This window comes from Cavia porcellus, unplaced genomic scaffold (genome assembly GCF_034190915.1).
Source record: "Cavia porcellus strain 051 isolate PalLab524CR breed Dunkin Hartley unplaced genomic scaffold, mCavPor4.1 scaffold_49, whole genome shotgun sequence".
Classification (NCBI taxonomy): domain Eukaryota; kingdom Metazoa; phylum Chordata; class Mammalia; order Rodentia; family Caviidae; genus Cavia; species Cavia porcellus.
In genome coordinates this window covers 1,295,850-1,323,742 of record NW_026947532.1, presented here as the reverse complement: position 1 = coordinate 1,323,742, position 27,893 = coordinate 1,295,850, and the positions used below count along the sequence as shown (strand labels likewise).

Below are 27,893 nucleotides of genomic sequence, written 5' to 3'. Positions count from 1 at the left end.
TCTTGTGAAGAAAGACGCCAGGCTTCCTGCTTCCTTTATTGGTACCTGAGACGCTGTCTGCACCTCCCACGCCTACCTTTGTGCACACTGGAGAGGACTCTCAAGGAGAATCCATCCCTAAGACCTGTGTAAATTAGAGCTGGAATGCCCGTCCAGAGCAGAGCTCAACCCCCAGGCCTGGTGGGACCCTGACGGGCTCAGGAAGTGTCAGGCACCGGCACCCTGCCTTCCCTGCTGCTGCATGGAGAGACGGCTAGGGCAGGGACCCCTCCAGCAGCCTCGAGGGGAGGGTCCAGTAGCGGCCCCTCAGGCCAGCATGCCCCTCCAGGAAGTCCTTGCTGAACTCCAGCTCAGCCTCGCTGCCCTCCGACTCCCAGTAGAGTGCCTGCTGCCCACGGAAGGTTGTGGCCCGAGGGCTGTGGACATCCCGGATCTGGAAGGAAAAGGGCAACCAGTCAGGATGAGGGGACTCCTCACCAGAGAGAGCCCTCGAAGGGACGGAGGCCCTGGAAAGTTGTGTTGCATCCCTAGACGCACAGCTGGGCTTTTCTGCTTCCTTCCGGTTGTTAAGGGGAAATTCTCCTTCCCATTTTTCCGGTAATGTTTCTGAGGTTTGAGGTCTGAGGTAAACTACAGGGGTCCCCTGAGCCCAGCCCCCATCTCATCTCCAGGGCCAGCTGTCCAGAATCATAGTGGGTCAGCCTATGGTGTCCAGATCCTGGCATCCTCACTGAGACAGAGCTGCCATTGGTCCCAGTGCCCATGCTGGTGGCCAGGATGTGGATGGCGATGCGGGCCTGTGGTGCCACATTGATGAAGACCCGGCAGGTGCCTGCAGTCCTCTCGTCTGGACTCGGTAGGGGGCTCACGATGTCACCCTGGGGTCCGAAGAGCTGTGTGTCACATTCTACAGATGTGGACAAAAGCAGATGGTAGACTAGGTGTGGGCCACCTCAGGGACACAGGAGCCCAGACAGACTAGGACAGCCAGGGGCACGAGGGGGGCACTATGGCCCAAAAATCAGGTTAGAAGCCTCCCAGGCGGAACCCCTCAGATTTCTGCTTCCACTGTGCCCTAGCTGAGTGACTTTGGGTGAAGGCATGAAGTGCTCCAAGCTTCCATCCCTGCCCCTGTGGGGTGAAGGGGACGTGGCACACGCTGCCAATGGGGATTTTTTAGGGGGGTTTGGGGGAGTTAAAGCACAGAAATGCTTTATAGCGAAACTGGCACAAAGGTCGGCTATGAATGCCAGCAGCCCACTGCCCACCCTGCATGCTGCTCTCAGCCTCCCCGAAGCCTGTGCAGGTGAGGAGCAGGAGAGCAGGGCCAGCAGCACAGTTGCCTGCTGAGGGGCAGGTGGTGCTGGAACAAACTTCTCTGGTGGCCGAGCCCGGCTGCAACACTTTCCCAAGAGGCCTGAGAGACCCCGAAACCTCTGCGACTGGCTGGAAAAGCCAACTTCAGCCATCCTGGGCTGCTGGGAGACACCATCCTCTACCCGAGGAGGGCATGGCAGCAGGCACCTGTGCGTGGTGGGCACAGCCATGCACAGGGACACCAGTGCATGGAGAGAGGCCTGGGGGAGAGTGGCTCACAGAAGTCTGCTAAAGGCCCCTGAAGGACCTGAGTGCCGAGGACATGGATAGAGGACAATGGCCTGAGGAAAAGAGAAGGATTTGGACAGCGTCTCACACCTACCCATCTGGCTGCACAGCCTAGACCAGAAGGACCAGAAGGACCACAGCCTCATCCTAGAAGCTCATCCCATATGCATGCCTAGACCAGCCCTGGCCAGCTCCTGTCTTGCCCACTGCCCCGAGCACAGGCCTGGTCACCTCCATGGGAAGCAGGGGCGGCCCTAGCACCCAGCTCTACCTCTGTGGAAGACTTCATGGGCAGGCTGGCTCTCGTACCGCAGCACCACTCCACCCTCTGGCCACAGGCGATGCTGTCTCACCACCAGTGTGTTGGTCTTGGAGCCAAAAGTCCTTCCAGCCAGGTTCCTGCACACCTTCCTCCAGGTGAGCCGGCCCCAGAGCAGCAACAGTTCCCCTAGGAAGTGGCAGGTGTGAGACCCAGTGCCCCTGCCCCAGCTCCCCTAGGAAGTGGCGGGTGTGAGACCCCATCCAGACCCCCTTCTCACTGGCTAGGGAACTCTAAGCAGGGGCTGCATTACTGACTCTCCCCTGGCCTTAGGCTCCCTGTCTGCAGAGCAGGGACAGTCACCAGGTGCTGTGACAATGCACAGGATGCTCAAGGAGCATCCTGTAGAAAGGAGACACCCTGGAATGGTGCTGGCACCTGGAGGCCCTATAACTGGCAGCAGCGGCCCTAGATGTACCTGCACTGCAGTTGAGGGAACTCTCGAGGACCTGGAGGATCACCACCTCACCCAGGGGCCTCCCAATGGCCACCAAACAGTCTGCCTGCCCAGAGCCTCGCATGTTGATAGTTCCTATGGGCTCCAGATACTGCCTGCCACAAGCACCTGCAAAGGGAGCAGAGGAGTGGGGTGAGCAGAAGTGCAGGGCAGGGCTTTCCCTTCTATCCAAGGAGGCTGAGGTGAGGTACCCCCATAGGAGCCTCGCTGGGTCTGGGAGGGGGCTGCATGGGTCAGTGTGTCATCCTCCAAGGGACAGAGTGGATTTCAGGTGCTCAGGACCAAGGAAAGCCCTGGGCTTCTCCCAGGTGCCTTTGCCACTAGCCTCCCAAAGGAAAGGGCCCAGGAACCTAACTGGTCTCCGCCGTGCTCCCCTGGGGCCCTGGAAGCTGAGCAGCTGGGGGGGTGGGGCGGGCCTGTGCTGGGGTCATGAGCTGTGCCAGAGCGGTGGTAGCCGTGGTCGGGCCGAGAGTGGTGGTATCCCCGTGGGGCACCAGGCTGGGGGCCCCCTGCCCCACACAGGGCCCAGCCCAGCATCCCTGCACCGTTGCTGGCTTGGGCAAGTGCTGACAGAAGCTGGCCGGCAGGGGCGCCTGGCCCTGGGGTCCTAGGCAGGTGTCATGCCGTCGCTGGATGCCTTCCCCACAGGAGGCAGAGCACTGCAGGGGGAGGGAAGGAGTCACAACTGGCCTTATCGCAAGAGAGAGAACAGCAGAGGCCACAGGCCAGGTAGATGGACAGATGTCTCCATTATACAGCTCAAGACACTGAGGCTCAGAGGTGCCCTCCAGCTTCTAGGGCACCAGCTCCAGACTCAGCGTGGGGCCCCTCCTCTCAGAGGCCACGGAGACCCCAGGGCCCCGCTTCCCCAGGGGAAGTCCCAGTGCCAGAGGCAGCTCCTACCTCCGTCCAGGGGCTGACGTGCCACTGGTAGGTGCAGTCAGCAACGAAACAGGGAACGCTGGCCTGTGGCCGCACCAAAGCCACACAGGCTGCCTCGTCTACCTCAGTGTCCCGGCCTTGGTCCAGCTGCACACAAGCCACCACTCGCATCGCAGTGCCAAGGCCACAGCTGGCTGAGCATGGGCCAAGGGACAGGACTTTCCACCTGCCAGGGCAGAAGATCCGCAGGCTCCACTCTGGCTTCTCTGGCCTTCACTGGACAGGTTTTGGGCCAGGTAAGGAGAAACTCGGCCGAACCTCCCACCGGGGTCAGGATCCCTGGACAAGGGATGGTTCTGAAGGGCTCTGCAGGAAGAGGCCCCTTGTCCCCTTGGTCACAGGACACCTATACCCCCACAAAGCTGCTGGCTGGAAGAGACACAGGTCCAAAGCCCCAGGGCAACAGAAATGGCCCCAAGTCCTACAGTGGGCAGAGGCAAGGCTCACATGACCCAGTCCTGCCAGGCCACTTCAAATCATTCACCCAAGATTGGTGGACATTTTTCAGAGCCCAGGTGTGAATCCAGGCAGCCTGCACTGGAGCCTGGGGTCTTAACTTCGACACAGCCCCTCAACCACATGCTTTCCGAGGGGACCATGGGTGGGGGCAGCAGGAGACAGTCTCCTCCTGGTGCCACTGGTCTCAGGGACTGCTGCACTGTCCTGCAGGGTGGGGCCAACGGCAGGTCCCCCTCCCTGGTGTGACCACTAACGCATCTTTGGTCATAGCACACTGACTATAATCCCAGCACTCTGGGAGACTGAGGCAGGAGGATTGCCAAATTTAAGTCCAACCTGGGCAACTCATCAATTTAGTGAGACTCTGCCTCAAAATAAAAAGTAGAGAAGGGCTAAGGATGTAGCTCAGTACAAAAGTCCTGGGTTCAATCCCCAGTATAGTGTTAAAAAAACTCAGACATTGCCAATGTGCACTGGGCAGTGGGGGGGGAGCCTCCCTCCCCAGAGAAGCCTCAAGCACTGGGGAACAAAGTGCAGAACCCAGGTCAGGATGGTCCTGGAAGCCTCAAGGAAGCCTCGAGGCCAGGCAGCTACAACATCTCCCAACGGGGTGGCCATTGTCATAAGATCTCAGGGCATCTCTGAACATCTGGGGAAAGCAAGGGGCCCAGTCCAGGGGCCTGGGCGTGAGAACAGAGGGGTACTGACACCATGGGGGCTGGCGGGACCAAAGGGTTACACAAGGCGGAACCGCTTGGTAATTCAAGAAGGGAAGAGAGCCTGAAGGAAGTCTAGACTCAGCTTCCAACACAGAAGACCGTGGGGCGGGGCAAGGCGCCCTCTGGTGGTGGCTCTGTCACCCGTCCCGTGCCATCCCTGCGGGCACCACTACCCCTGGTCTCCCCATCTGCAGAGCTAGTGACCACCACCACCATCCCCAGCTCCTGGCAACAGGGACCTTCATGGCACAGGGACCTCACCTCCCAACCTCGCACAGCCTGCTGGGTTGTCCTGTGTCTTGTGCACCCTGTAACCCCCAGGGGCCTACACTGTCAGGTGGCACTGTGCACCAGATGTCCTGGGCTACAGACCTCCTAGAGTTCTGTGCAAGGCACCCCCTGACACTGGCCATGGGCCAGGTCTCCTGATTGTTACCCTCCCTGAGGGCCCAGGCACAGTACAGGATTCTCTACGCAGCTCTGTCCCACAGCTCAAGCTGCAGGCCACCAGCTTGTACCTCTGCCCGCCCAGGACAAACGGACTCAATAGGCCCAAGCTCCCCACAGTCAGGACCCAAGGAGCCAGGCCTCCTTCTCAACCTTCCAGACCAGGGAGACAGGAGACCAGGAAGTGCCTGCAACAGTCCCTCCCTGGGCCTGCTTCGGTGCCCCAGTAGCTCAGCCCAGGGGACAGAGTGCTCAGAATCACCCACTTTGTGGAAAGGGAAGCAGGGGCTACCACCAGGTCTGGGGCAGTGGGTGCAGATGGCAGCTTCGGGACCCTTGGAAGGTGTCTGGCATGAGGGGATCCCACAGTTCCATTATACCACATTGAACTGTCACACCATCCATCCTAGTCACAGTCCAGCATCACCTTCCCCAAGGCTCCCAGAGGGCAGGTGCATTCCCCTCTCTTGTGCACTGCTGCATCCTCTGGGTGCACAGCAGCAAAGGCATAGCGGATGCTCACAAAGAGTGGGCAAGGAAGCTATGGGCCACAGACATGGGCTCGGCACCAGGTTGGCCCCTTGAGGCCTCACAGCCGGCTGGGGCAACAGAATGAGGGCTCCTGCAGCCTGAATATTGAGTCTCAGGACAGGCTGGCACAGCAGAAGTGCAAATTGGGCTACCTTTCCTAGGCAAGGGCTCACTTGGCTGGGCAGGGCTCTGGGCTGCAGTCCTGGAAGGGGCTCGGCCGGGGTGCTGGCCAGCACTTGGAGTGAGGCAGAGGGACAGGATGGCTGCTTTCTAGTCTCATGTAGCACACGGCCAGTAGCACCCGCCCCTCTCCACAGGTCACCGGACATGGTGCCAGGGCCCAGGCCTCCCAGCTGCAGGTGGAAGGCCGGAGTTCTCCAGGAGACTACCCCTAGGCCGGGTTCCTCTCCCTTCCCCTGCCGTCTCCCTGCCCTACTCACTGAGCGGGGCATGGGCCAGCCCAGCACACTTCCCACCGGCTCCCAGGCCTGCTGGCCAAGTTGCACAGCTTCTCCTGGACAGGTGTCCTGAGGACAGGGTCCACGCACAGAGAGCGCAGCTCCACCAGTCCTGCAGGAAGGAAGCAGGGGGACTTGGTCACTGGCTCCCACCATGTGCAGGACAGGCTCCACCATGAAGGGCCTCTCTGAACCTCGGGTCTTTCGTATCACACTACCTACTTGCAGAGTCATTTAAAAGGATTACAAAGCACCTGACACACAGTAGGTACTCCACAAATGGAGGCTGCTGCTGGGTTTGGAGACCCGGTAAGCACTGCTAGAAGGTCTCTCCTTGGGGCCGGTCTCCTCCACCACTCCTGTAGGAGCAACTCTGAACATTGAACAGAGACCACTGGTCAGGATGTAAAATTCTACCAGGCAGAGAGGCAGAGGGTTCTTTAACAGTGCGTGTGGAATGACCACGTGATCAAGCAGTGCTCCCACTGCTGGGAACTGCCCAAAAGGAGCCTGGACGCACAGTCTGTGTACAGAACTGCATTAACCCAGAAAGTGAACCGCACAGCCATCCGTGGAAGGGTGGAGTAACCAAACAAGGGTGCTTCTTGGCCTTAAGGCAGGAAAGTCTCAACAGCTGCCCCAAGGGCAAGCTCAGAGGACGCCACCATCACGAGATGAGAACCCTGTGGGACTCTACCCATCTGAGGGCCCTGGAGGAATCAGATCCACAGAGACAGGAAGGAAGTAGAACGCAGGTGGCCAGAGGCCGCAGAGGGGAACAGGAAGTTGGTTTTTAATGGGGATGGGGTTTAGTTTGAATGGCAGGAAATTTCTGAGGATGGATGGGTGGTGGAGATGGCTGCAGAACAATGTGAGTGCCCTAGATGCTGATGAACAGAACGGTACTCAAGAGGGAGAGTTTAGGAGTTTCCTACCAGTATAAGAAATGAACGAAAGACACCTCATGTCTCTCACCTTGCTTCTGCAGTTTGGACCGTCTCTTGCACCTCTGCTAGCTATAAGGGACACTGGTCAGTGCCAATCTTTCTGGGTGTGACTGTATCTCCCTAACACCAGCCCACTCAGTGAACACGGAGAGCAGCCAGGGCTCCTGGCTGCAGCCCCTTGTCTATCCCTTGCCCCACGTGGCTAGGGTTTTCTGAGGCCACTGCACATGCTTTCTGGGTCCAAGACAGAACACAGGCAGCTAAGAGAGGTGAGGACTGTGCTGGCAGTTGGCAGCAACCCTGGAACCCTCACCTTGCCCGCAGGAGACGGAGCACAGCCCCGGCACAGGGGTCCACATGGGTACAGCTGGAGCCTCCTCCTCTGGAGCCATGGCATGCAGCTGCGGGTGCAGGGAGCAGGTGGGTCCTCGACTCCTGCCTGCCCCCGCCTTGACCTCAGGAGACACAGGAGAGCACACAGGGCCCATCCTACTGCTCCTGGGGAGCCCGGCCTCCCACCCCTACCCCATTCTACACCCCGCTGCCATCATGCCCAAGTACATGCCCACCTTGGCCTCTGCAGTCCCCTTGGCAGTGGCAGTGTCCTCTGTGGGATTGGCTGAGAGCTGGAGATCAGGAGGAAGCTTGTGAGCACCCCTGGCCTGCAGCTCCATGGGCCGTGAGGGGCCAGGGCTGGCTGGCTGCTGGCCTGAATGAGCCTGGATACCAGCTGGAGTACATAGCAGGACCTCTGTCCCCCCAACCTGGCTGCCCTCTCCAGAGGCTCTGCAGCAAACAGCACTCCCACTCTGGCCTACAGGACAGTGGTCGCCGGGTCCTCCCAGCACAACAGGAGCCCTGGCCACTCTCTGCCCAGCCCACTCACCTGAGCCCAGGCCAGAGGACATGTCGTCCCAACACAGGTCTCGCTAGTAGATGGCATCTCATGGGTGGTGCAGGGACCTGGGGTTGCGGGTGAGCCCGGGCCACCTGCCACCTGCACACATGTCACATTGAGTGAGGCCGGGCCGGGTCCACAGGTCGCCGCCGTGCACAGGTCAGGCTCTGACACCTCCTGTCTGGGGACAGCATAGGACCTCATCAGCCTCCCCCTGCGCCTGCCTATAAAGCAGCTCATCGGGGAAGGGGTTCCCCAGGTCTAGGAGCCAAGCTCAGGGCTTTCCCTGGAGTGCTTGCTGGATCAGCTGCCTGCTCCACCAACCAGAACCCCGGGGTCCCTGCAGTGAGAAGCCTCACAAGGCACCAGGGGCAGAGTGCAGGGAGCCAGCCCATTCTCCTACCTTCCTCCCCAAGCCTGGGGCCGGCCCTCGACCAGAGGAGGAGGACAAAGGACAGTGGCCAGAGGAATCATGGCACCAGTCTCCAGAGCAGCAAATGGGCTCAGGCCAGAGGGATGAGCCACAGCCACAGGGCACCACAGGACACACGCCAGGGGTGAGGGAGGACATCTGCACCTCTGAGAGCAGAGCCCCCGCCCCCATCTCAAGGCAGGGTCCGGAAGGTCACAGCCTCCCGGCAGCGAGGGCATCCAGAGCTGCACCACTGCCAGTGACCATCATGGAGCCCTGCTAGTGGCCTGGAGATGAGGGGACCCAGAACAGCCCTGCAGGGCGTTCCCCCAATACTAAGTCATCATCTTCCCAGGAAGGGCTGGTTGTTGCAGGCTGTTGCAGGTCTCCAAGGTGGGCTGCTAGGCCACCCCGGGCCAGAGCAGCATCCTCTGAAGGCTGTGCTGGGCCTCTATGCAGCACAGCGCTGCTCTGCAGACCTCCCCCACAGGAAGCACTGCAAGGACCAAAGTCTCCAGCTGAGCAGAGGGACAGGGGTCAGCCCTGGGCCAGGCCTCCAGGCTGCCCAGGAGGACAGATGAAAGGCAGCAGCACAATAGGCTCCCCCTGGCCTATACCTTTGTCTGAGGTGTCCCTGGGCTGCTCTTCAAGAGGGGTGGCCTTGTAGCACTGACCCCCCCACCCCACCTGAGGACAAGTGTCCAGCAGCCAGTGCTGCCCCCATGAGGGATGGCCTTGTCTCTAGCATCAGGTGGCTGCTAACCACCCCACCACAGCCGGTGCAGGTCAGTGCTGGCCCTGGGTCCCCAAGCCTCCTCTACAACCTCCTAGGGCCTTGTTGCTTAGATAAGGTGGCAGTAGGTATGGTCACAGTGGTCAGACCCTATCATAGTGTCTGTCCTGAATCTCAGTCCCCCAACTGAGAATTGGGGACACCAATGGAGCCCATGTCCAGGGTGACCTCAGTACTGAACAAGGGCTTCTGCAGGCCATTTGAGTCCGTGAACCCAGCACTTACCGCAGGGGGCAGGGCACGGAGACACAGGCCTCTGGCCAGGCAGGAGGTCTGGGGCTCCCTTGACACCAGCTGGCCTCCACCCACACGTTCTGGGCCTGGTCCAGGCAGCCGTAGGACACCCAACGCAGCCCTGAAAGGGGAGGGCCAGAGCTTGGCCACCTCCAAGCAGGGGCCAGTATGGGGCTTCAGGTGTCCCTGCCCCAGGTCTCACCTGCCCCACAGCTCACCGAGCAGGGTCCTCGCTCCTCGGCCCACGCCCATGCCGCCTGCTGCTTGGGCTGGAAGTAGGTGAAGGTGATGTCCGGGTGGGTGAGCGCTCCATACTCCTCGCCGTACCGCCTGTACACCTGCAAGGGGCAAACCAGCTTCTGCGGGCGCCCTGGGCCGCTGCCACGGCCACCACTCTCCTGGGAGCTGGTCCCGCGCAGACCCCTGCCCACCCTCAGGGCTCCAGAGCTCCATCCTCCCCGCAGGCTGTGTGCCATGCTGAGCCCAGCAGCAGCACAGGGCCTCTGCCTGGGCAGGTCCCCCAAATGGCCAAGGCATAAAGGAACAAGCGGTAAACAAGTGATGGGTGAGAGAACAAAGCACCGCAGCCGCCTGCGCTGGCTGCCGGCCCTCTGAGGACCTGGACCTCCACGTCTTCCCTGACGGCTCCCCAGATGCGGATCTCCTCCTGGCGGGGCAGCTGGTCCTCGGTGAGGGCCACCCTGTACTCCACGCGGCTGTCCTCCAGCAGGGAAGGGTGGGTGGTGCTGGGTGCGAGGCCAGCTTCACCCGCTACCACATAGCGTCCTCCAATCTTCACCGCTGTGAAAAGGAGGCTGTTGGCCCCTGGGGTCCCCAGTCCTTCCCTGCGGAGCTGGCCCCACACCCTCTCCCTCTGCCATGTGCAACCCACACCCCAAAAGCTTCCCGATAGCCTGCTACTGTGCCCCATTTGGATCTGGATATGGTCACAGCCTCTGTCCCTTCCCAGTGCCTTCACACACACAATACCACCTTCAGGTCAGGGCTGCAGCCCCGGGCAAATGCCCTCGCAAGGGCTCAAAGCTCAAGTGAGTGTGTGCACAGGACATAAAGACCCCCAAGTTCCTGAATGGTCCCCCCCGCCATGTCCTGACTTGGACAGGAGCCATTGCCCTCAGGAGGTAGCCCGTTTGGGCTCACTGCAGGAGCCGGCCTCGCCAGAGCAGGACAGGGCTGGCACAACTGCCTGGCAGTACACAGTAGGGCTTGACCACACCAGAGAGACCAGCTGTGTGACTCCAGTGGGGCCCTGAGTCCCCTGGAGAAAGACCCTCCTGGGTATCACTGTCTATCAGTCACCCTATGGAATGAAGCCCAATAGAAACTCAAAGCCCCGGTCCCGGGGAGCTTCCCAGGTTGCACTGCTCTGTGCCTCAATGCCAGAAAGATGCCAGGTCCCTGGGACACAGGGCCTTCCCCTGGGCAATCATGACCTTGAAGGTAGCCGACCCCTGTGAGCTCTAGGAGTCTCCTAGTGAATTAGAGAGCCAGCGCCATTTTGGGAACCCCTCGGACACATCTATGGAGTCAGATGTGAGGACATCTTGGGACTGGAGATGGTGGGTGTCCCTGGGTCAACTTACCCAAGTGCGTGAAGAGGGGCCTGCGGTTGACAATGTGCACACTGGTCATGTTGGGAGTGACAGTCAAGAACGTGACGTATTCTAGGGAGAAGCAGAGCAGGGGGCCATGGGGCCTCAGGTGGCTCACATCACAGTCTGAGCCAGCCAGTCCCAGCGCACAGAGAAAAGCTGACCAAGCTGAGCTGTGGGGCCACCTCCCAGGCGGAAGACTGATGGGAACCAGGCTGGTGAGCCACAGGCAGGGCACTGCCCAGCTGGGAGCAGGGACCAGACTGCAGCGTCTCCTGCCTGGCGGGGTGCAGTTGGGGGAGACAGGCTCCATCCTCCATAACCCCCACTCTCTGGTACTGGCCAATGCACCTCGACTTACACACAGACCTAAGTCAGAGACTGCCCAAGTGCAACAGCAACACTTCCCACTGCTCAGGCTCCCCGGGGGGACTTCCTGAGGTGTCGGAAGAACCCCGTCTGCCATGCATACACAGCGTCTGTTTTTCTCTGCACTTCAGCTGTGGGGGATGTGTATCACTGCCAAGGTCAGAGCCAGCCCCAGGAGGGTACCAACTCGGGGGAAGGACAGGTCGAGATGTCCCCTCCTGAGAGATTCCCCACAGAATAGCCCGGGCCAAGGCTTTGGGGGGGCTCCCCAGGGGCTGTGTCTTTCCCCTACCTCTGGCTGCGCCCCCTGTAAAAGAGCCATTCTGGAGGCTGCATGTGCTGTTGTCCCCTCCGCACACCTGGCACACGTCCCACACCTGCTGAGAGTCCATCCTGCCGTCGCAGCCAAACATCTGTGAAAGGATGATAGAGGGCCAGGGTCAGTGGGGAAAGTGTCTCCTGACTCCCCAGCCCTGCCGGCTCTGAGATTCTACAAGAGAGCTCGGAGGGCTCACGGCTGTCCCCCAGACCACAGTAGGGACCTCCGAGTCTCCCCCATTTCCAGCACTGCTCTCCTGTGCACCTGCAGACCTGCCCGAAGGCTTCCTGAAGGCACAGGCAGACCTCAGGGCCATGAGGGTTGGAGGGGCGCCTGGGCCAGCTGCATCCACCTACCCGGCAGCTGCCCAGCACACACAGGCTCAGGGTCCCGTCCTCCTGGGGGCTGCTGGGCACACATCGGGTCCCGTCCAGGAACCTGTCTCCACGCCTCACAATGAAGCTCTCCCCGACAGCCCAGCACACGTGTCTGCACAGAGCGTCCCCTGCGAGTGCAGAGTGACAGTGAACCCTGAGGCGAGGCAGGCTGGGAGGGCAGGCAGCAGGCTGTGCCTGCCGGACCTCCCCTCACCCGCTTACCTAACTGCTGCCTAATTTTGGGCAAGAGTTTCTGCCTTGGCTGTCCTCCTAATGGAGTGATGATAATCAAAATCTGATAAATAACATCACTGGATTATGAGCCAAGCACCATGCTTGGCATCTCTCCTGTGTCTTCTCCAACCCCCAAGGGAGATGCTGCCATTGTCACTGTTTCCCAGATGAGAAACTGAGGTTCAGTAATGGGGCCCTGCTGCTTATCAGCTGGGAGACCCGGCCAGGCATATGCCATGGTTTGTGGGACATCAGAGCCCTTCCTGCCCAGCCCTAAAGTGACAGTGGCCGCCCCGCCGCTTGACCTGGCAAGGGGTCAGCTATGAGCTCTGCAAGACCCACCTTGGCTGTACTGCACAGCAGCACCCCAGTGGTAGAAGGAGGTGCCCCCCAGGGACAGGGACAGTGGCTGTCTGTCCGTCTGGGCACACTGTTCGGACATAAACTCCAGCTGGGTCTTCTCGCAGGCCTGGCCAGAGCGGGCAGAGGACAGGCAAGGGGCCCTTGTCAGACAGACAGCATGAACCCTCCATGCAGGTCAGGATATAGGGTAACCCAGGCCTGGGCTGCGCTTCGGCTCCCTGCACAGCACAGTGGAGGTGACCAGCACCCCTGCCTTTCTGTCTGTTAATGGGAAAGTTCTAGAGAACCAGCAGCACAGAGAAAGCAAGAAAGAGCATTGCTCTTGCAGGACCTCTGAGAAGCAGGGCTGATGCTGGCTGTTCGCGGGCCATAGGTGACCTCAAGGTGGGAGAGTAGAGAGACTGCAGGGTCAGGAGCGGAGAGTGCCACACATACCCCCCAGCTCTGGGGCAGGCATCCGGTTTCCTCTGCACTGGCAGGAATTGGAACCAACCTACCAGCTATCAGTGGCAATGGAAAGGAAGGCAGACCAGGTTGGCGTGCAGGGAACAGCATGGTGGTCCCAGAGTTACCACACGGTCCTGCAAACCCAGACCTGTGGGGGCTTGCCAGGGCTGGAAGACAGCGTCCCTCCAAGTCCCTCAGCGGTGTAACAAGGGGTGGCTTTGGAAAGCAAGGGCTCTGCCTTGGTGGCCGGGACCATGCCCTGCAGAAGGGGCTGGAAAGAGTGGAGTGGGGCCCCCTACCCTTCCACACCTCCTGCCACTTGAGGATCCAGCATCCTCCCTGAGACGACACAGTCACAGGACAAGGTGCCACCTAGGCAGCAGGGATCAGCCCTAACCAACACAACCTTGCCAGGGCTTGCGCTCCGAAGCCAGGTGAAGCAGATGTCTATGTCTGTAAATCACTCATGGGCAGAGCTGTCATGGCTGACCACACAGACTGAGATGGGCATAGAACTCAAAGAAATGAGGATGGGACCCCAACAAACCCTGCACAAGCTCTTTCTCACACCACAGTGGCAACAGACGAGAGGTGGCCACGACGCCAGCACCCATGGGTACACAAAGCCCAAGAGAACCGCAGACTGACCGACCACATGGTGGTTTAAAAGGGCTCGGGGTACAGCTCAGCCATGCAGCACCTGCCTGGAACTTATAACATCCTGGGTCCACCCCAGGTCAGAACAAAATGGGATAAAAAAATCAAAAGATCAGAGGATGCTGGGGCCAGGTGGGGGAACTCAGGAGAGGGACTGCTTAGTTACAGAAATGAATCTTCAGAGCCATGTGGGGCGTTGGTGGTGCCAGAGGAACCAGACAGCGGGACTTTGCCCCAGATGACTTCACGCTCTGTAATTTCACCGCAGTTCACAAATAAAAGGAGCACGGCTGCGTCTGGCACTGGGTGACATCGCAGGGGCGACTCTCACGCTCAGGGAGGGAGAGGACACTGCAGGGTCTCTGCAGGTCAGCAGTAGGACTGTCCTGCTCTTGGAACCAGTAACCCCCAGGTTAGCCACCCGCCCTATGGCTCGGTCTCTGAGAGAGGCCTACCTGAGTGTTACACATCTCGGCCTGCAGGTCAGCCCCGGCACAGGCCCGGCCCCCGAAGGCAGGCCTGAAAATGCCAGACACGAGGGTGAGAGGTAACCACTGCCCCACTTCCCCTGGGGGCTATCAGCACCCCCACTGCATGGTAAGTACCTGGGGTTGTCACACCGCCGCCTCCTGGTGACCACACCTCCTCCACAGGAGCGGGAGCAAGGACTGCTGGGGCCCCAGCTGGACCAGCACCCATGGACAGCCGCCATGGGCTTCAGTTCCACCAGGGAGTGACAGCGACCCTTGAAGCACCACTGCAAGACAGGGACAGCTCTGTGTGCACCCCTGTGAGGACACCAGCATTCACACACAAGGGACACCAAATTCATAGGAACCCCGCCTTCACAGGCACCCCTATATCCCATTCTGCCTGGGACACTGACAACCATCAACCTGAAGGGCAGAGCAAGGACCTGGTCCCCTGGTGAGCAGGAAGTGAGCCAGAGGGGGCTGGGGTAACAAGCGGGTGTCTGGAGGAAGCTTGGGCCACAGAGTCATTACATAGACTTTCTCTGCACAAGGGGGGAAAGACATGACCCCTGTGTTCAGGGCTGGGGGAGGTGAGATGGGGCCCTGTGCCTGGGAGTGGGGTTCACTACCCTCCTCTCCAGGTCGGAAGGGGCTCTGCACTCGCAGGCCCCCTGGCCTTACAGGTACTAAGCAGGGTCCCACGGGGCGTATTCCACAAACCTGGAAACTCACCCAGCCCAGCCTGGAAGGGCTCAGGTGTGGGCAGTCAGTTTGCACCAAAGGTGCCCCTAAGCATCCGTTGCCACCCTCTCCACATTTCCTGAAGGTCACCAGGGGCGGCTCTGGTGCTTTTCTGCCCATCCCTTCATTGCTGCCCTCCTTCCTCCTGCCCCAGGGACAAGGGTCTAGGCTAGAGGGGTCCTGTGTGAGTTCACACACCTGAGTGTACACATTCCTGCCCACACCTGCCTCATCATACCTGTGCACCCACCTGCATGCACACACCTAAACCTACACCTGTACTATACACACACACACACCAGTTCACACACACCTGTACACACACACACACACACACACACACACACACATAAGCGCGATCTCTCGTCCTGAGCTCTGACCTTCTCCACACCGCATTCTGTCCCATCCAGGAGCGCGACAAGGCGACGGCTGCAGCTGCTTTGGTCCAGAGGGTCTGTGTGGCAGGACAAGGCTTGGCACATGTCCTAGGATGGAGATAGGAGGTCACTCCAGAGCCACCATGCATTGCCCATCCTGTGCCACAGAATGCACTAATAGCCAACGCCCTGCTCTGAGCACCCCAGCAGGTAACCCCAGAAGACAAGGCACAGCCGACATTAGTGAGGAGCAGACACCCGGCCAGGGCCCACTTGGCTTCTCCAGTCCACAAAAATGCTCCGATTTCTTTTAAAACCAGAGAAAAATGATCAAAATAAGTTCTCTAATACACAGTGGTTTGATGGGAAGAGAGAACCCACCAGGCAAAATGCCCAGGACCCCTTACTGTCCTAGGTGGTGTCAGGAGGAAGCCCACCCTGCCTCACTGCTGCCGGGGAGGAGTCCACCTCCGAGGAGTTAGGAGCCCTAGGAAGCTGTCGAAGGCCAGCACCCTCGTTCAGACAGGCATCTGCTGGTGCGTGTGTGTGCCAGGACCCCCTGCATAATCTGCAAGGTCCAGTAAGACAAAAACATGAGGATCCACCAGGTGTGGTGCGGGCCTATAACCCCAGCACGTGAGAGACTGAGGCAGGAGAATTGCCATGATTTTGAGGCAAGTTTGGGCTACACAGTGAGAGACTGTCTCAAAAAAAGTGAAGAATTTAATTCCAAAACTTCAGATTTCCAGAGGCACCTGACTGTGTTAGACTAGGGACACGCTGTCCCTCTGTGTGCCTGGCACTTCGCAAGCGGGGAGCACACTCACCACCCCCTCTCTGGCAAAGGTGCAGGCGACAGCAGCCTGGCCGAAGGCTATGCGGCACTGCTCATCCATGCCATAGTAGAGGCCCGGCTGGGCATCAGGTAGGCGCCTCACAGGTCCTCCGGGCAACCTTGGCGGATCCCACATGCAGCGCATCCACCCTGTGCTAGAACAGGTCCTGGCTTAGGCTCCAGGTTGATGTGGAGGCAGGAGAGAGGGGCCAGAAAGGCAGGACTGGGGGCCATACCTGAGCAGCTGCTGCAGCTGCCTATGGCTACAGGGGGACCACACACGGCCCCTGAGAGTGGTTGCCAGGCCATCAGGCGCCATCACATGTCCACTGGACCGGCAGCCGCTGCCAGGCTCCCCATCGTGATCCAGGCCTAAACTGAGGGCAGTGGGTAGGATCAGGCGCTAGGACTTGGGTCAGCCTCTTGCCCCACCAATAACTAATCAGGCACAGCAGATCTAGTGACCAGCTGCCTCAGTTTCCTTCCTGGGTGTGGCAGGAAGCCCTGGCTGCACAGATGGGTCTGTCTCTTTGACAAATAATTGTTGAAAGGCTTCTAACATGAGCGGCCCACACTAACCCAGGGGCGTCACAATCTGGAAGGGCCCACTGGGGCCCAGGGAGGGGCCTGGGGCCTTGGGGGATGCCCATGACACTTTTTTCTCTGGGCTGCCACATGCAGCTGTGTGCCACAGAGCTGTAAAGTCCCAGGGAGCGAGGCCTTCTTTCCACTGCTGCACATTGCTTAGGCAACAACAGAACAAGGAATTTACAGGGGGCCCTGTGGGTGCTAGGGCCTGCCATCAGATCTGAGGAAGGAGCCAATTGCTGGCCCTGGGGGCTTCACACCCTGCCCAGAAGGGGCTGGTGGGCCACCACCATAAAAACTTTCACTTCTTAATCTGGCCATGGTGGGCATTTGGAAGGATGAGGCAGGAGGATGGCCTCCAATTCCAAGCCAGTCAGGACTACACAGTGAGTTCAAGGCCAGCTTGAACTACAGACTGAGATCCTGTCACAAAAATCAAAAAGAAGCTTTCACTTTTCACTTAGAAGGCCCTGTGCTATCTGACTTTTGGGGTATCACTTTCATCACTTAAAAAACCAAAAATCAAAAAGAAACCCATCACCCTCAGTAAATGCCAAAAGTCAGGAGCAAAGCCTTGGTCACAGCAATGCAGAATGTATGTAACAGGAAACATTTGGAAACAACCTAAGTATCCAACAAGAAGCAATTAACCAGATATGTCAGGAGCAAAGCCTTGGTCACAGCAATGCAGAATGTATGTAACAGGAAACATTTGGAAACAACCTAAGTATCCAACAAGAAGCAATTAACCAGATAAGATGTGGTGCATTAAAAACCATGTAGGGCCGGGACGCAGCTCAGCAGCACAGCGCCTGCCTGGCAAACACAAGAGCCTGAGTATCAAAAAAAAAGGGATCTGGGAGAGCTTTAGGAAATATATTATTACATGAACCCAGTTTTGCACATAAAAAATCACGCACATATATAAGGGAAAGGCTAAAACAGAAAACACATGAGAGGAGCCGGTGGGAGTTGGGGTCACCATGACAGCCTGTCTTTTCATTACCTTGCTTCTCTCCGGAACTTATCCCCTAATGGCTATTTATTTCAGTCTTCAGGGCTGGAGCGGAGAGTTCTCCCAGCCATTTGGCAGTCCTGAGGCATCAGGTGGCCCTGGCTGGTCCTACCCCTGCTAGGCCTTTGGGTCAGGGTGTAGGCGCCCCAGGCAGGCTCTGCCAGGGCCCGATGCCTGCCAAGACCCTCCATCCCTCCAGGGCCTGGTCAGAGCCTGGGGACAGCTGGTATAGCAGCGTACCTGTGCCCGACCTCATGGGCAATGGTGACCCCCAAATCGAAGCCAGTATCCTCTGTGATAAGGCAGCTCCAGGAGGGTGAACAGGCGCCCCCCAGTTGGGTGACCCCTCGCACCTGCCGATTGCCATCAGGCAACTCCAGGTCAAACCTTGGCAAGAGAAGCATCAGAGGGTGGCACAGTAGAGGGCAGAGGGTGGGAAAGGCTGAGGTGTGGGCTCCCGGGCAGGTGCACGCTTTGTGACCTGGCTACCTGGTGATATAGAGGACCAGGTCTGCATGCCCAGGGTCCCTGTCATCCGCAGGGTTGACTGACCGGCTCCACTCACAGACGCTCCGCAGGGACGAGGTGATGTTGGCAGTGATATTGGGGGCGTCCTACAGGATAGGCAGCAGAGCCCCCTTTTCTGGGAACTGTCCCAGCACACTGCTGACCACTACTGGCCAGTCTCATAACAACCCCACTGCCACCCCCCATGAGAGATGGGAAACTGGGCCTTCCGGAAGTAGTCAGAGCCAGCCCACCTGGCTGACCACCCCAGCACTGCCAGGCCCACAGGCTCTTCAGGAGGGTGAAGGTGCAGAGGTAGCTCTGACTCGGGCCTGGAACCCAATTTTGAGCCTACCTCGGGCTCGGTGAGGATGAGCAGCTTCACCAGGTACACTTGGACCTGCACCCCCAGGGAGGGGTCCCTCAGCAGGTCAGAGCCCTGTGGAAGCAACACACAGGCAGGCAGCACTAGGCCCAGGTCCATCAGAGATATCAGGGGAGGAAGCGCCATCTGCGTGTGGGGAGGTGCTCATCCTCCGGCTGGGAGCCCAAGACAGGTGACAGGTGGTCCCACATGCCTCTGGGCCTCCCCTGGCTTGCAACTCAGACAGCCAGCCCCATGGAGGGTTCACCCAGCCTCTCCCAGCCTGCACCAGCCCTGCCCCGTCTCCTTCTACCTGCCGGGAACACTGTCTCCTCTCTGCTTGCTGAGTCTGACCCTGAGAGCTACCTCCTGCCACCACAAGCCTGTGCATGTTCTGGCTTGCCTGGGTGGGACACAGCTCGTGACTGACCACATTGCCATTGGTTGCCCGACTTGTCCCCACAGAGCACACCCCTGACAGAAGACAAGCCCATCCCTGGCTGTGGCTGGGCTGAGTTCGAATCTGTCTCTGCCCCTTCCCAGCTGGTGTGCTCAGTGTTAACCAAGCACTGAACCTCAGTTTCCTCATCTGTGAAATGGAGGAACTACAGCCTTCCCTGGTTGTCAGCACACTTGGGGACAGCACAGGGCCAGGTGGGAGCTATTCCCACCACAGGAGGCACTGGGGCAGGAGCTAAGCTTATCTCTGCTGCCCAGCCGGCCCTTGGAGAGCAGGCGAATGAGCAGAGGGAGCCCACACTGGGTGACCAGGCTCCTGCACATCTGAGGGGGGACAGAGATTCCAAAGTTCAAAAGTGATGGCTTCCAAATGACTTAGAGGAAACAGTTCTTGGCACAAAAATACCTTCAGACTGGCAGGCAGAAAACCTGCATGTGGTCACTCAGAGCAGGGACCACAGCCAAAAACAGAAGGAACCCCTAGGCCCCACAGGGCCCACACAGGGTCAGGAGGTCAGGGTCAAAGTGCCCACTGTCAGCACCTCCCCGCCCCTACAGCAGACCTGGAAGGTGGGAGGGCACCGGAGCTGTGGGCCACTCATGGAAACTAGGTCTTAAATGTCTTTCATATGCACCCAGAATTTCAGAGCAGTTTTTCAGTGAGGGACCATAGTTGCTCTCTGCAAAGCTTGTCATAGGGCACAGCTCTGGGGTGGGCAAATTCCTGACCTCCCTGCCTGGAGCTGTCATTTTCCATGCATATGCTCTGTGTGTGTGTGTGTGTGTATGCATGTGTATGCACACGTGTGTGTGCATGTTTGTGTGTGTGCAAAGGAATCCTGACAATCAGCTGGTTAAAGCCCCTGTGTGGCGCCAGCCTCTCACCCTTCCAAGATGGTGATGCAGGGCGTGGCAATGCCTGCCCACATGTCCTGGACCTTGGGGAGGGTGCCTGCAGGAGCAGAAGGAGCCACACAGCTGTCTGTCTAGACTTTTGTCTGCTCCACTCCCCTGGCTAGGGGAGGATAGGCCTGAGCAGGGCGGGGCAGGCACACAGAGGCAGTTTGGGCAGCCTGCTCCCGATTTGCCAGGCAGTGCTGGCATGTGGATCCACATGGCAAAAGGCTGTGCGGTGCACTATGGAGACCAGGGGTGGCCCCAGACGTACACACTGCAGGAGAGGAGGAAGGAAAGCATGAACTACACCTCTCCTTGCCCTTCTCCAGGGGTCTGAGGCCCTGGCCAACCTAGCCTCCCATTACACTGAGTTCAGGGGACTGGGGATATAGCTTGGTGGTGGAGTGCTTGCTTCGCATGCACAAAGCCATGAGTTCAAACCCTAGCACTGGACAACAAAAATACTCCTGAGTTCAACCAGCTGTGTTCCCCCACCTACTCCAAGACTCACAATGTGGAGGTTGGTGAGCACATAGCGCTCGGTGTCCTCCTGGTGAGCCTGGTGGACATCAGGGCCCACAGCCACCAGCAGCTCCAGGTGCAGGACGCCCCCTGCTGCCCGCCTCCGTCTCCGAGTCGGTCTCCAGAGCCCAGGGGCAGGCGCTCCTGGAGAGGAGAGACAAGTTGGCTGGCTTGAAGGGATGCCCTTGCCGGAAGCCAAGACCTGAGGCCCAGCCAAACCTGTGAGGACCCTGGTATAGGCAACCCAGGGGCCTGCCTCCCACTGGTGAGCGGCACTCTGGGCACACAAGAGGGTGCACCCCAGACAGGAGCTTCTGTGACCATCTCATCTGTCAAGTGGGACAAGGATCCCACTGCTGCAAGGGCTCCAGCCCAAGCCCCAAGCCCCTGCTCTGCCTCCAAGACCCATGCTGGAGAACAAGGTCACCCCGAGACACCACCCTCCCGCACCCCAATGCAGCTTAGTGGAGAGTGCCAGCCAGGCTTGGGAGGCTGCAGATCCCAGCCATGGCCCTGAGCCACTTGGTCCTGGAGCAGCCATGTCCCACCTTGGAGGCCCCAGGTCCTCATCTGCAACAAAGGAAACATCAGAAGCCCTGTAACAGCAGCCCCAGTAGTCTCCCAAGGCTGGTGGCTGCACACACCCCAGGCACTTCTTCCCCCCCACCCCCCACCCCGCAAGCTCAGGGTCCCTCCTCAGCGGGGCATTCCCCACAGCCTCCTGAGGCGGGGCACAGTCAGTCCTCCCACTGACCCTGAAGGCGCTGTCCTCTCCCGGGAGCTCTACCTTGCATAGACCCCAGGGCAGCAGGCCTGTGGATCAAGTGGGGCTGGGCCCCCCTCCAGGGAGGCACCAGTGTCCAGTGCTTTCTTTTCACCGGCTGGACATGCAGTCTGCCCAAGCCCACCTGAATGTCGCCCACCTGCAGGAGAGACAACGGCCTCCAGCGGACAGGGTGAACCCCCAGATATGGACTTACCCAAGCCTACTCCAGGGGCTCTGCCCAAGTCCACGATCCCCAAACCATCTTTGTGGGACAACCAGGGGGACACGCCCTTCTGAGACCAGGCTCACTGCCCGCTACCACCTGCCAATCACTGCTTCTGCATGAGGTCCTATGGGTGTGGCATCACGGATGACCTCAGTGGCTCTGGCCATGCGGTGCTTTCCATGAGTAGCACACTTGGACAAGCTCCATTGGGGTGTTTGACACAGCCAGGCAGGCATTGCCAGGGTCACACACAAGACCAGCCCCAAGGACAGGCCTGGGTCACCTGCACATGGAGTCTAACTCCAAAGCCCCAACCCTTGTCATTCCAGTGCCCTGGCGAGTCGCCAACCCCTGGTTCTGCCACCTACCCTCTGGGGACACTTGCCTGACTCATCTCTGCCTCTGTTGCCCCCTGGGAACAGACAGGACGCAGGGCCACTGCCACAGCAGCGGGTTCAGGATGACATCTCTGCACACAGGGTCCCCACTGCCGTTCCCAAGCCCCTACTCACCAAGTGACCTGAGCAGTACATGACCCTGGCCACCATGCCAGGGGGCAGCAGGCCACGTCCCCTCATGCAGCAGTGGCTGAGGGGCCCCTTCAGCCACCGGAAGGAGGTGTTCACCGCGTGCTCGCTGAGGAGGGAGGGAGCCCAGAGGCCTCGTTTGGGCCGGAAGGAAAAGGCAAAGGGCGCTCCTGGGGCACTCAAGGAGCAGCGCAGGGCCCTGCAGGCCAATGTCCAAAGCCGATCCTCACACATGCAGGTGAGCGGAGCCACGGTGAACTGGGGCACTGCGGGAACAGGGCCACCTCATTCACCCAACCCGGCCGCCTTTGGACCAGCCCAAGTCGCTCCCTGGTGAGGGTGAGTGGAGGATGCACAGGCCTACAGGATGGGGCCTGGGTTCAAGTCCTCCTCTCCTCGCTTGAGGGCTGGTGGGCAGCAGGTAGACTCCCCAGGGCCACCAGGGCAGGGGCCTTGCAACCTAGTTGCAGTCTTGAATGCCACAGAAATGGGGAAAACCCAAGTGGAGCCTGGTCTCCTGGAAAGCAGGCCCCAGGCCAGCTCACTGTCCCCTCCCAAAGTAGCCCAGAGGGCAGAGGGCTCAGCCCCAGGCATTGGCATCCAAGCCTCAAGAACAGGCAGAGCTGTGAGGACCTGAGGCCCAGCCAGGTGCTTTCACTGGGGCACAAGTCGGGGACCGCTAAATCCTCCAACCTGACTGCTACTCCACCCACCCATGACCCCTACTAGCCTTGGATCAAAGGCAACAACAGCTCTTCTGGACCCTGAGACCCTTGGGCCATGGGGAAAAGGCTTTGCCACAAGGAGATACATAGGATGGGTTCTAGGGGGAGCTACCTTGTACCCCCCAAAGGAATAAATATTTACACCCATATCCAGAAATTCCGGAGTTTCTGAAAATCAGCCAGCCCAGCAGAAGCCCTGGCTGCTAATGACCATTCTCCCGGGGCCTCCCATAGAAGCCTGGGGTCAGGACCCCAGCCCAAGCAGAGCCCTCCCTCCAGCTTTTATCAGCTTGGCAGGAAGTGACAGAGCTAATGAACAGGGTAACTGCTTCTCCTCTGACCTCTTCCCTCCAGAACTACCAGACCACTGACTCTGGGCGCTGCCCCTGAACCGAGAAACTGCTGGTAAGGGACCAGCAGGACGAGTACCTTCAAAGGCTGCATCAGCACCAAAGTAGGAGGACACCTCCTCAGGCTCCAGAGCCTGCAGAAAGCTCTGTGAGAAAAAGAGAAAAAGAGATGTGGGGAAGAGAAAAAAGGAGGGGGGGCCAAAGAGGAGAGGACAGAACCGGAGAAAGAGGAGGGGAAAGGCAGGAGAGGCAGAGGAAAGCAACCCACACAGGTCTGGGACAGCTGGTGTCTGTTTGTCCTCAGTAGAAGAAACGAACCCCTCTTTAGCTGGCAACCTTCGTCCCCCACACCCAGGCTTGGTTCCCCCACTCGAGCATCCCAGAAGCCAAACTCAATGCAGTCAGCTGGAAGACAATGACTGAGCACTGAGCTCCGGTGCAAGCCCACCTGCTGGAAGTCCGACAGCCCCCAGCAGCCCAGGATCAAGAAGGCTCCAGTGAGGATTCCCCCAGCACTGGCTGCTTGGAGAAGGGTGCCTCGTGCCCAGGGGCTCATCCTCAGGACCAGCCTGTGCAGCGAGAGAGGGTGCCTGGGGCCCAAGGATCCCCTAGGCATGGAATGGAGTCCCCTGCTCACTGGCTGGCTGAGCGGAATGCTTGGCAGTTTACTCTTGGGAGCCTCCTCCCCTCCTCCCAACTGGGGCGGGGAGAGCAGCCCGTGGCTCCTCCCGCTGCACCCTGGGACAGCACAGTCCTGCCCTGGGGTAGACCCCAGTGTGCACAGCCTGCTCCTGAGAGGCCGGGGCCCTGGAGATGTGGGTCAATGCAGAATATGGGGCCTTAGTCGGCTCTCTCTCGGGGTCTCCACCCGTAACTGGCCAATGAGAGGCAGCACATAGCTGCTGCAGCTCTGATCCCCAAAGGCCTGCTCCCCCTGCCACCCTATCTGCTTTTATTCCTATCTAGGAGTCCACATTCACGTTTGCAGGATGTAGTGTTTACACGCCCTTCTGGAGTCGGCACAGGCACAGAATGCATCTCAATTCCCTTCTTACCCCCTTCTCTCCCTCCCTTCCCTCCCTCCATCGCCCCCTCTCCTTCCCATTTGGGAAAGAATTACCTCTCTACTTCCAGTCACCTGTCTTTTATTCTCTCTTTATCATTTGGGTCTCTCATAGAAGAAAAACCATGCACTGTCTCAGCTTGAGTCTGAAACATCATGGTTCCAAGGTGCCTCGTTTCCTAACAAATGACTCAAGTTTACCATTCTTTGCGGGCAGGGTGGCGCTCCACTGTGAGTAAATACCACACCACGCTTTCCTTGTCCATGCATCTGTGCCAGACACACAGGCTGCTTCCAAGACTTAGCTATTATGGGCTGTGCTGCTATAAACATGGGTGTGCATGGATCACTGTAATCTGATGTCTTTAGCTCTTTAGGGAAGAAAACCAAAGAATAGCCCGGTCAAGTGAGATTTCTAGTTTTACTTTTCTGAGGAATCTCCATCCCAATTCCCTGAGTGTTTGTACTCATTTACATTCCCACCAAGAGAGGAGAAGACCCCCTTTCCTCTCTGCTGCCTCATTAGCATGTTACTGATTTTTCTCTCCTTTTTTTTTTTTTTCTTTCATCTTTTTGTCTTTTTGAAACAGTATCTCACTATGCAGTTCAGGCTGGCTTTGACCTCACTTTGTAACCCAGACTGGTCTCAAATTTGCAATGATCCTCCTGCCTCAGCCTCCTGAGTGCAGCACATGCCTGACTTGTTCTTCCTTTCTTTACTGGTACCAGGAATCCAACTCACAGCCTTGAGCTGATCAGGCAGGCACTGTGCCACCAAATCCATCCCCAGCTCTACTATCTGACATCTTGACAATAGCCATTCTTCCTGGGGTAAGACAAAATCTTGGTGAAAGAGTATCTTGTATTTACTAGCCGTTTGCACTTCCGTGATGTAACCAGTGCCCATTTTTTTTTTTGATTGGGTCTTTTATTTTGAGGGGTCTAAATATTTGGGTTCTTTATATATTCTAGATATTAGTCCTCTTGAGATATGAGGTAGGGCATGGCAAAGCTGCCTGGGAAAATAAGTGGAACCCATTAATTATAAGATCCCAAGACTGCACCAAGTAATTCCCACCTGCAAAACTCCTCCCAGGTTCCAATGAGACGTGATGACCCACAAGGACACAGATGCCACAGAGATCCCACTAACATGACTCCTCACCGGGTACCATTCTGTGTCTTCTAGACCAGGGTTTGCTTTATTATTTTTTCCTCTCTTTTCCAGCCCAGGTTCTCTCTGCAGAACCAGCTTTTCCCTTACCCTTTCACTCCTCCTTTTTGAAATAAACTTTCGGCACTGTTTCTGGTTTGTCACATTCAATGCTTTGTTTGAGGCAGCAAGGACCTGTAATAAGTTTGCCTGGTGACCCCTTTCTAAAGGACTGCCTGACAACACTCTGGGGAATAGCTTGCAAAACTTTTATCCTGTTCTGCAGGCTGTCTCTTCATTCTGTTGAGTGTTTCCTTTACAGTGCATAAGTTTTTTGGTTTGATATGATCCCATTTCTTGATTCTCAGCAATATAGCAACGATATAGAAGAAATATTATCACTCCCAACCTGTTACACGTCAGAGACACCAAGTTCACATTCCCCAGAATCAATGAATGAATTCTAAGGAACAATGGAGGTTAAGAGTAGGAAATATTGGGGCTGGGGATATAGCTCAGAAGCACAGCATCTGCCTGGCAAGTGCAAGGCCCTGAGTTCAATTAATATCAAAAATAAAGAGTAGGAAATATTTATTGAGGGGGAGAGCTCCTGAGGGCAGGAGGGGGCCCCAGTGTGTTGGTGAGAATCCTTATTTTCAGGGGAAGTTTTATAGAGCAAAATCACAAGGTGGCACAAGGTAGGATAAAGCTATGATCAAACATCAGATTATAAACATAACCACTCAGGTGATACTGATCCAATGGGGAAGTCAGTCACACAGCAAGTGTGCACAGAACAAGGAACTTTTCATGAAGGGATGGGTCCAGGGGTCTTGGCCACCCACCGAGGTGACTGAAGTCTGTGTAGACTTCATTAGACCAAGTGTCACCACTTCCTGGAGGCCTGGTCTCTAGCAGTGCGCCTCCAGCCAGTTGCAATGCGCTCTCATCTCCTGCCCTCATTCTCTCGAGGGCCCAGCCCTGTCTGCCTGCCTGTACTATTGCTACCAGCTCAGCTCTCTGTAGCATCGGAAACATTTCCTCCTGACTCCAGTCCCCTTTGCCTAGAAGGACCATGTGCCCCCTGCACTGGTTCCTCACAAATACGTTATGTCCCTGTCCGCCACCCCCAACTCAACTGTCTGGCCTGCACCCATAGGGACAGTGATGGCCTGGGAATGGCCCTACCCATTCCCAGGTCTCTGCCTGTGTTGCCACAACGCTGCGGATCTTGTCGCCCTCCTTCGAGGTCCTTACACACACTCTGAGCCACACTTGTATATCCCTTATGTTTCAATTCCTCACTATGGCTTAGATCATGAAAGCCCCCCAAGGTCCACATGCTAAAGGCGGTCCCCAACCCATGGTGCACCTGGGAGCTGGGGGAACCAATAGAAGGTGGGACAGATCTGGAGGAAGTGATGTCACTGGATGTGACCTTCAAGGGGTTATTTCGACCACAACCCAGATAAGATCCCATTCATAGAACACATGTCTTTGTCCAGGGCTTCTGTCTATGGAGTAATCTAATAAAATTGCTTGGGCTTTTTGTTTCTTGGGGATTGTTTTTGAGACAGTCTTGGTATATAGTTCAGTCTGGGCTTGATTCACAACGTAGCTTAGGCTGGCTTCAAGCTCATAGCAATCCTCCTGCCTCAGCCTCTCAAGTGCTGGGATTACAAATGTGTGCCACCAACCTGACCCTAATGAAGTTTTATTTTGTTTTAATTTTAAAACTGGCCCACGTCTGATTTTCACCCTAGGTGTGACCAAAAACTCCCATTAACCAGTAGTGCAAGGAGCACTGAGCTACATCTCTAGCTCATTTTCCTTAATTTTTATTATGAGACAGTCTCACTAAGTTACACAGGCTAATCTCAAATTTATGCTCCTCCTGCCTCAGCCTCCTCAGTAGCTGGGATTACAAGCATGCATCACGGATATTTCCTCCTTTTAAACTGATTATCTCAGGTATTTTGTCACATGGATGGCTACTAGCACACCCTCCCTCACTGATGACCAGCAGAGAGTCCACTGCTGTCTTCTTACCAGTAAAGCTGCCGCCTGTTTCTTTCCCTGGCTCGGGGAGGACACAGCTACTGCCTCTACTGGGCCAGCCTGCCTCTGGGTCCCCAGGCTTTGCTCCTCCATGTCCCCCTCCCATACCATCTCTGCATCTCTGGATTCATTCACTCATTGAGCCCACAATGCTCAGTCAACCCTGCAATGGGCCAGGCAGGGACTGTGCTCCACACCAGGGCCACAGCCACCAGCCAACCACATGGCCACTGCATCCTCTTAAAGCTTCAATTCAAGCTGGCAAAGAGATTCTGCCAGCAAACTCGGCAGGCTGCACATCATACAGTGGCTGGAGATGTGTAGGGAGAGGGCACAGTGGGGCCATGATGGGAAGGAAGCTCCTGGAGAAGGCAGCTATGAGCTGTCAAGACCCTAAGACCTGCGTGTTCCTCACAGCACACATGCGATGAATACCACAGGCTTCCCACAGGATCCTGGGAGGCTTCCCACAGGATCCTGGGACACTTGAGGGCAAGGAGCAGGTTGCGACAGCAACACCCTGGACCCAACCTCAGCCCTAGCTCTTTTTTTTTTTTTTTTTGTCTTTTTCATTTTTATCGGTACCGGGGATCGAACTCACGACTGCCTGCTTGCAACGCAGGCGCTTATGCCGCTAAGCTAAATCT

The 27,893-nt window shown here is 57.7% G+C and overlaps 1 protein-coding gene across 2 annotated transcripts; it reads right to left on the bottom strand.

Moving 5' to 3' along the window:
• Window positions 1-17: 17 nt before the first annotated feature.
• Adamts13 (ADAM metallopeptidase with thrombospondin type 1 motif 13) lies at window positions 18-23,635 on the bottom strand. 2 transcript variants are annotated; one of them, XM_063244314.1, is made up of 31 exons: window positions 23,421-23,635; window positions 23,052-23,118; window positions 21,883-22,163; window positions 21,166-21,301; window positions 20,829-20,948; window positions 20,368-20,522; window positions 18,492-18,575; window positions 18,119-18,243; window positions 17,870-18,016; window positions 16,263-16,403; window positions 16,019-16,181; window positions 15,195-15,299; window positions 14,206-14,357; window positions 14,056-14,119; window positions 12,476-12,602; window positions 11,879-12,027; window positions 11,496-11,616; window positions 10,826-10,906; window positions 9,841-10,022; window positions 9,424-9,559; window positions 9,213-9,342; window positions 7,771-7,963; window positions 7,454-7,510; window positions 7,198-7,285; window positions 5,920-6,049; window positions 3,285-3,489; window positions 2,737-3,040; window positions 2,343-2,489; window positions 1,877-2,053; window positions 732-907; window positions 18-433 (listed from the first exon to the last, which is right to left on the bottom strand). In XM_063244314.1, the coding sequence occupies exons 1-31, from the start codon at window positions 23,586-23,588 to the stop codon at window positions 254-256; spliced, it is 4,491 nt and encodes a 1,496-aa protein (XP_063100384.1). In that variant the 5' UTR covers window positions 23,589-23,635; the 3' UTR covers window positions 18-253. The 2 variants fall into 2 exon arrangements, 1 of the variants encoding a protein (XP_063100384.1); XR_010045993.1 differs by having other exon boundaries at window positions 421-433; window positions 1,915-2,053.
• Between the last annotated feature and the right edge of the window lie 4,258 nt (window positions 23,636-27,893).

Coding starts and splice junctions, on each gene's coding strand:
- Adamts13 (XM_063244314.1), bottom strand. CDS start 23,588: ATGCCTAGGGGATCCTTGGGCCCCAGGCACCCTCTCTCGCTGCACAGG. Junction 20,523..20,828: donor CTCCACTAAGCTGCATTGGG/GTGCGGGAGGGT, acceptor TCTCCTCTCCAG/GAGCGCCTGCCCCTGGGCTC. Junction 16,182..16,262: donor CAGCTGCAGCAGCTGCTCAG/GTATGGCCCCCA, acceptor GACCTGTTCTAG/CACAGGGTGGATGCGCTGCA.